Raw genomic sequence first — 9,316 nt, forward strand, 5'->3', positions numbered from 1 at the left:
AAAAGCTTTTACACAAAATCAAACTGAACATAATATTACCTCGGACACGGCTTCACTTATTTGACTTATGTTGTACCGTGTTAAGGTTGACGTTTTTGCTATAAAATGTTTTCCCTTCAGAAGTTAGATACAATTATTTATTTATTTTTCATTGGAGCTATAGAGGATTCAACTTTTGGTCATATACTAGATCGAAATTATATTAAACTATATTAAATTTCATAATCACATTAATTATGAATACGCGATAACAATATAAGACAATGATGTAGGTCAAATATTCATCTTGCATAGTATATACACGTTGGTAAAATAATAATAATTTTGATTGAAATTAATAATTTAAAAATACTCCAATGAAAAATGTTATCAGATTATTTTTAACATTGTTAGCTTTGAATTTTAATAATCAACAGTAAAAATAATATAAAATGAGAACAATTTTGATGAAAATTAAAAAAAAAAAAAGAAAATTACATGTGAACATTTTATAGTTTTTACTAAAAATATTTAATTTAATATAAAATATTACTAAATTAAAACTGGATAGATAATGTAGTTTTGTACCTATATAACATTATATTATCACATGATATCTATCTAGTAAATATTTTTAAAATATATCATAATAATTGTTTAAATAAACTTAGGTACCGGAGTAGTTAAATAAAAAAAAGACAAGATCTCTATTACAATTAAATTCTTAATAAATCTATAAATGTAATAATATCTTAAGTATTTTTTTTTTTTTGAGTAGATTTGTATAAACATCAAATATTGTATAACCTAACTTATATTGGATTTGTTTTTACTGAAATAAATAAAATTCTATGAACTACAGATAAAAATAAGTTACACATTAAATAGATATATTTTATAAGTCATAAAAATACATGTTAAATATTCAAAGATTCATTAATCATCTAGAATTTTTATTTATATACCTATAATTACGAATTGGTAAATTAAAATGTATTATTTTATGAATAAATGAAACGTTTATTAAAATTCAAAATGTCTGAATATTTTAGTGGAGGAAATAATTATTTTATAAATTCACCAATAATGACCAAATTAAGTATTTAATAAAGTATTCTATTTTAATATTTAAAAATTTAAATATGAGCTACTGACGAAGCGCTTAACTTATATTAATTTGCATTATATACATATAATATTAAATAAAAAATTGGTTAAATGATATAATATCTAAGTAAGTTTGACTAGACTTCATGACAATGTGTATCGAACGCTTAAAGCAGCATTACATATAATTTAAAGCAATGATTTTCAAGAAAGTTTAAGGTATACATTATGATAGGGTTTTTAAGATTTCTCTTTGATGTAAAAAAGAATTTAATACCACTTTTCGCCCTGTCTTGTGTGTTGTGCGTTATGTAACATACAAGTACCTGTTCATTTACATTCTGAAAAATTGTCCAAATAACACAGAGTCACAGACATCGATGTGTGTATCAAATCTTTAGATAATTATTGTGCACTATAATAATATGTTTGCTCACGATTGTTGATAAAGACATTCTGTCTTTTTGTTAGTATACCGTGTTCTATCATTTCGATCACACAACCTCGTACTCTGTTTATAAATCAAACCATACACAGCGAATGCATACTTACCCACGGTAATATTATAATACTGTCCTATATCACTCGTATAATATTAATATTATGTTTGTTCGCGTTAAAAGTTGTAACCAACTGTTGAATTCAATTTATTATCATTTATCAACTTTAAAACCATTAGACAATTTACTTAAAGGGTTGGTTGCTCGATACGAAGAAAACTAGCGAATTAAGGTTGTTGAAATATTCTACCGATAATGAATTTGAATCCCAACCAAGGTCAAAGACAATGTGTGTTTATAGAATATTAGTCCAATTTATTCTGCATGATCTATTAGCACTCTATGTGTATGGTATAATAACAAACATTAACAATCAATTTTATAAATTAAGTAAAACATACAGTGTATACATAATATCTACAATAGAATCTAAGTAAATAATAATTTGTAAAACTTATATACTTTTAAATTATATTACTATACAATATAGATATATAAATATTAGCAGGCCCAGATTTAGGGAAGGGAAAGCGGGGCGACAGCCTCTGGGTCTCCACAGTAGTGACTTCGGAAAAAAAATCTTTCAAATTACAAATGCACTGTCACCCCGCCGTCCCGTCGAAAGTTGCCATGTTTGCATATAACCTTGAATATACTTTGAACAAAAATTGTTCATTTTATTTGGAAAATAACTTAGGGTTAGGGGGTCCCCACTTCTTTGATGCCCCGAGGCCTCCACTCTTCGAAATCCGGTCATGCGTATTGTAATATGTGCTAAAATTATGAGTAAATTTTATTGTATCGACTGAATAAAATATTTAACCACGACGGCTGTAATGATTATATTGGATATTTTAAATAAAAATATAATACAAATACGCATTGCAATATTATACGTTGTATACTGATTATACTGATATACGTCTTATATAATATTTTGTTTGTATGTTCTAGTGCAGTCATGGTGGAGACTAAAAGGAGAAAATACATCATGTAGGTATACGTCACGAACGAATACGATGAGACAGTTGTAATGAACGATGACTGTATGGAATGATTATGTGTAGCCGTGAAGAAAGTGAAATGGTATTAAGTCTTTGTGAAGTGCGGCCTTTGCTCAGAAAGAAATTGAGCACCATGCACATTATACAGCCATGTCAAAATTAAATTTGATCAATAATACAATTTAAGGTCACGTTATAGGGAGCATTATAACTTTTATTTGGCCGATACCTACAAATTAATTTGTATGCGTTTTAATCGCTTACAAAATTTATCATGGCTTTTTATTATATGTAATTTGTAGTTTACAAAAAGTTAAAAAATTAATTAAAAAAAATGATCGATAATAAGTAAAATTGTTAAAAATTAAATTTATGTTAGTTATATTAAAAAAAAAAAAAAGAAAATGAAGAGATACTAAGCTGTATAGTTAGTTATTATAATATTACGTCATAAATCATAATGTATACATGTATTATTATTATTTATCTATAAATCATGTCATGTAGAATTGAGTAAATAAGTTTGTGGTATTAACAGATCATTTCTGAGCAGCAACTTCGGACAGCATATCATACAAAGGAAAACAAGTATATCAATTCTGAATAATAATAATAATAATAGTAATCGTGTGATTTTTTGAATCATTTTGACAATCTATTTAATGATAAAAATAAAACGGAAGCGTATTTCCCAAAAAGGTAAAACATACGGATTCGTGCTTTAGGGGGTGAGATACTCTCGGTAAATCATATCATCTGCTTTTGTCATAAATACAGCGACATATTAGAACTGACCTCAAGATACTCGACTGTCACCATGAAACACTTGGCCCCGATCCAGAAAACATCGATAAAATATTCAACTTCTTAGAACTAACTAAATCATACAACTTAATTGAATTACCTTTTATTTATTTTATTTTTTGTAATTTCACATTGTAAAACTGTCTCCCTTGTCTTTTCACAGTTAAAACTGTAAAACATACTTACATACTAAACTTGTTCGCCATATAAATATATTTTAACTATCATAAGCCAATAATCTATGTTGTTGTGGCTTCTATAACAATAATAAGAAGAAAAAGAATAACAATAGCAACCACGAGGGAAGTTGTTATTCATATTATAGAGCATTATTTTTAAGTCTACATTAGTAGTTCAACAAACACCCAACATACATGAAGTGCGATGTAAATAACAAAACAAATGCACAACTGATGCAACCAAAATAACCTGAAAAAAAAAATAAGATACACGTAATAACAATATAATCGTAAGTTCAAAATAAAAAATTCTATATACTTTTTATTTTTTGATAACGCTTTTGTTACATTATTTAAGTCTTCTTTTAGAATATGTTTCCTAATCCCAAAAACGAAACCTTGTACATAAGATTTCCAATCAAATTGTTCGAAACTGAACCAAAACGTCTTGCGATCATCTTGACTTAGTAACGTCCATAGTTCTCGAGTATTACTATTATCAAATTTCCATTCGACGGTTGAAAACGGTTTAAACAATACCGTCATTTTTTCTCTTTTTGCATACATTTTCAACATTCTGAAAGTATTAATATAACCATAGTTATAAAGTTAAAAAGTTTTAAATTTTTTTGTAATGAGAAATTACTCGAAATAATAAGTACTAATAAGTCTGATCTAAACAAAATCGCCAGAATTAAAAATTATTTAAAATATTAATCAATTAAAAATCACTATTATATTATAAATTATAATAGAATTAGATTACAATCATTATAGAATATACACCATTGTTAACGAAAATCCTAACTTCAGACGCTAATATTATTATTTATTAGACACATTACTTACTTTGGATTTTTACCACAAATCAATAATGACAAATCTAAAAGCGCAGCAGGTATTTTGTGTAATAAAAATCCCATAATAGCAACGATCCAACGATTATCAGAAAATACACAACATATATACCACATTGTATTTAACGGAGGCACTTGATAATAAATTTCATAAATATAATCGAAGAACTTTCCCCAATATATTGGTTTGTCAACACTAAACACGAAATTGTAAATTTTTGGTTGCTTATTTCTTTCGTTACTATTTTTATATCTACAGCAAATATAATAAAATAAAAATGATTTCGATGTATATGTATAAATGTAAAATATAATATTTAAATATTGTACCTGTTTACCGTATCCCACATTACACTAATTAGTGCATTAACTGTGTAATCAACTGGGACAATATCTGTTTTTTTATTCATGGACATTGGCAGTGATCTTAAAAATCCAACGATGACTGAAGTAACTACAGCAGATAATCCTTGTAAATTATCCAACCAATATGGTTCTGGTTCAGATGTTGTGCAACCTACTATATTATATCGTAGTTTTAATGTCTTTGATTACTCATTTGGAACAAAATATATAAATTATTAACAAATAAAATAAACTATTAACTAGTTCAAAATATTAATAACAATTAAAATTAAACAAAACATTTTTATAAGTCTAATATTTTCAAACTATAAATATGAAATGCTTACTAATTGAAGGACGAAATATTGAAATCGGTAATTGGTTTTCGTTTGTTAGTATCATATTTTCGGTGATAGCTTTAGATAAAGTGTATGTATTAGGCCAATCTACTAAAAGCCTATTTATCACGGAATATTATGTAAATTAAAAACTAGGAAAATAAAAATAGTAAAAAATAATAAGTACAATTATATATTTACCTGTCAACTTTTCCATCTAATATAATTAATTGTTTTAATTCTTTAGCTGTTATCGAAAGGGGATATAATTCTTCTTTAATTTCATTTCTCGGATAGTGTGAATAAGCTGAAGATACGTACACAAAACCCTAAAAAAAAAAATGGTATATTAAGAATCAAAATTACGTTCCATAATAATAGTATGAATAATGAAAATGTGAGCTAGTGCAGCACTTCTCAACTTGTGGTACGCATAGAAAATCACAAAATCTAAAATCTTTTTTTTTTATAAAAAAAAACATAAACGTATACATTATCAATAAACAAAAAAATTGTCAGGTGGTACGTAAAATTTTCAAACTGTGCAGGTAGTGTGCGAATATAAAAAGGTTGAGAACCGCTGGGCTAATGGATAACGCTCTACTGTACTGTACCTCTACTGTAGGCAATTGGGTACCACTTTGTTGTAAATTAAGGGTCGAGTAGGTCACTCGGTGTAATGTGTGGTTTAATTTTAATTCAATATTATATAACTTGATACAAAAGACAATTCTGATTATTATTAAAGCTTCTCAAAAAATTTAAGTGTCTACGGCTTAGAAATTTGATGAAATTACAGGGGAGGGGGGCTGAGCATATATGCTCATTACACCTATATGCACTACTGTACTAGAGCAGCCGTACCTATAATTTCTGGGGGGGGTTAGTCCCCGCAAAAACACTCTCCACGATTTCCACCAATAGTTATTTGTTTTCGAGTTACTTTATAAAAAAGGTGTTTTTATCTAAAATTGGATATGCATAAAAATTCCTGTTTTTTTAAATTTTTTTCCGGATTACTAAAAAAAATTTGTTTTAATTTTGACTCTAAAAAGTATCAATTTGATTCAAATTACTACCAGATACTTCTACTATTGTTGAAAACTATTTTTAACGCATCAAAATGCAATGGGAGAAGAAAAAGAAAAAAAATGTTTTGTAAAATGCAATTTTAATATTATTTTTCTTTTTTTTTCGTCCCTTTTTCTAATGCCTATACTAGGTATTCATTTATTATATTAATTAGTTTGAATTGAATATTTCTTAAATTAACAAAAAACCATTTTGAAAATATTTTACCTATAATTCAACTTTTTTATAATAATTATAATTAATGATCTATTAATATTTTCTATTACCTTGAGGTTAATTATATTTGTTGCTAGTGTTACTACATTTTCTGTTCCTTGAATGTTTATTCGTGTTGCCACTTTAAGAGGTTCATTTAATTTGACTGTAGCAGCACAATGAAAAACAAAATTCACATTTTTGATCAACCAATCACGATTGTCTGTTGAAATTTTCAATGATTGTTCTTCTAAATTTCCATCAATTATTTTTATTTTTGTCATAAATTCGGGTTTTTCACTTCTAAGGCGATCAAATAACTTAAAACACATACACAAATCAATGATAAAATACAAAGCTGTAATGTTAGTCATTTTAAAAATGCTTTTGTTAGAAAATATGTTAATAAAAATAAAATGTGTGCAATAAATTATTTACTGTTATTACTTGTTACTGTTATTTTTATAAAATGAGCTTAAATTTTACTGGAAAACAAGAAACAAATACGATTATCGTATTTAGTAATTGAAAATATTTTTGAACGAAATAAATTTAGTTTATCTTTTGTAACCGGGATACACACCGATAATAAATCTGATAATAATAAAATATTCAATTTATCAACTATAATCATAATTATTATTAAGAACAAAAATCTACTCACAGATTGCTTAAAGATATCTCCAGCTCTTTGACTGGCGTCCAATCCATTTTTACCTCTAACAAGAACTGCAATGTTCTTCACATCACATGACCTAAGCAATTTTTCCGTTAGTACTTTTCCCATAAACCCTGTACAACCAGTAACAAAAATTGTCCCGTTCTTAAACGTTTCAGGTATACTCATTTCAGCTTTTTTTTCTAGTTTAATCAAATACCACAACAATAAAAATGTTATACTACAGTCACGCCTTAGAGTATACACTGTACACTCAGTAGATAAATTAATTCTTATGTGGTTGTTAATTTATGCGAAATTTGACTCTAATGAATCCCCACCACAAAACATGTCATACCGACAAGTTTGATTGGAGGACAACAAAGATCATAAACATTAGGTTGTGATGTGCTTTTTCATAGCACTTTATATAGATAATCACATAATTTATGTAAAATAACATTAAAAATAAAATCTTACGTAATTGAGTAACGATATAAATAGTTGTAAGTGTACAACTATTTAACACACATTATGGTTACTAGAAAATATAATATTAGACTTAAGACTGTTACATTACTGTTATAATATTGGTATTGTTAAAAATATCGATATTTAAATCTTTTTACATTTTATATTAACTATTTATTAGTATTGTAATTAATTAATTAATTAATTAGTTATTCATATTATGTTATAATTTATAATTTACAACTTATTAGAACTTTATTGAAAAAAGTAAAAATTTGAATGATAATTGTCTCACAAACTCAATTCAATCAATTTTTTTTAGAATTCTTCCACAGTTGTTGAATTTTTCTGTAGGTACCAACTTTGTCCTAGGTAAAATCTTTAACCTATACTTAAATAGGAATCTATACAATACTTGCAGCAGCATGTATAGCTTATTCAAAATCAATATACATTCGAATATGGTTGAATTGCATCTGTATAACAATTGGTGGAATTTGATAGCATTAAAAAATAAACAATAATTATACATAATTATTAAAGCCACCCGGATTTATATGCATAAGAACCTCAAAAACATGTACTAAAAAATATGCATTTATGCTCTTATTTTGTAGAAATATGCCCCATAAAAAAAAAATTATACAGAAAAAATCCATTAAAAAAAATTCTTTTATTTACGGTTCACGAAAACTTACTCAATAACACATTACTACATTACTACTTATCCTAGTAGGTGTCAAATAAGATAACGACTTAATAAAACGACTTCATCAAATTACATGGACTAAAAATATAACTATAAATACCTAGGTTATTTTAATTAAAATAAGCAAAATATTATATATTATATATTATGTATTAAAAATCGTATATAGGTATGCAATAAAAAATCGTAAATATGTAATAAAAAATGATAAAATACAGAAATATATAGTACATGTCGAAAAATTACAAAATATGCAAAAATACGCAAAATAAAACTTTATATTTTGAATTTACTGACTTTGATTCAAATTTGTAGCTTACCTAGCAATTTTTCGAATTGTTAAAAAAAACACGTAAATGCATAAAAATCCGTGCTCTAAATTAATTATTATTTATCACCACACTTATAATTGAAATAGCAATAGGTAATATGTAAAATATTATGTAATTAAATATCATAAAATAATGGACATTTATATTAAAATAAATAATTGAATAGGTTACTAATAGGTCATACTTAATAGGGTCAAATAGGTTAAATGGTAAGATAATGTAGGTAAATGCCGACTCTGGAGTATGGATATGCTCATTTATCATAATGTATTATAATTTATAGTTCTATTTAATTATTAATATTAATTAAAAATATAATTGATAATTGATAAACAATGTAGAAATTTGTATTTATATGTATGCTAAGCATACCCGGAAAATTCACCTCTGGTAAAACTGTATAATATTATAATAGACGTATTTGTAGTAGACACACCCAATCTGTTTATTTTTCAAAATCTTAGCTGAGATTAAAGTAAATATTACTAAATAATAGTGCTGGTATCTATAATATTTTAACAATGATACTTCACTGATACCTACTAAAAATTAGGAACAGTCACTAAAAATAGTGATACCACTACTTTTTTTTTTTTTTGTTTATAAATTATCTGAATATTTTGAAAATTTCATTTTGTGTATATAAAACATAGTATTATACCTAAACGTTTTAAATCTTTATAAAAAATAATTAAAATTGATAAACTTCGTTTAAACATCGAATTTCATCCAAATTTAAACTTCAA

At 25.9% G+C, this 9,316-nt stretch overlaps 1 protein-coding gene across 1 annotated transcript; it reads right to left on the reverse strand.

Moving 5' to 3' along the window:
* Positions 1 to 1,250: 1,250 nt before the first annotated feature.
* LOC114119562 (fatty acyl-CoA reductase wat-like) lies at positions 1,251 to 7,324 on the reverse strand. The gene is made up of 8 exons (XM_027981147.2): positions 7,065 to 7,324; positions 6,472 to 6,720; positions 5,315 to 5,442; positions 5,123 to 5,232; positions 4,761 to 4,950; positions 4,423 to 4,683; positions 3,893 to 4,150; positions 1,251 to 3,823 (listed from the first exon to the last, which is right to left on the reverse strand). Exons 1-8 carry the CDS (start codon positions 7,245 to 7,247, stop codon positions 3,736 to 3,738), a joined length of 1,467 nt encoding a protein of 488 aa, XP_027836948.2. The 5' UTR covers positions 7,248 to 7,324; the 3' UTR covers positions 1,251 to 3,735.
* Positions 7,325 to 9,316: the final 1,992 nt, after the last annotated feature.

Source organism: Aphis gossypii, chromosome 3 (genome assembly GCF_020184175.1).
Source record: "Aphis gossypii isolate Hap1 chromosome 3, ASM2018417v2, whole genome shotgun sequence".
NCBI lineage: Eukaryota > Metazoa > Arthropoda > Insecta > Hemiptera > Aphididae > Aphis > Aphis gossypii.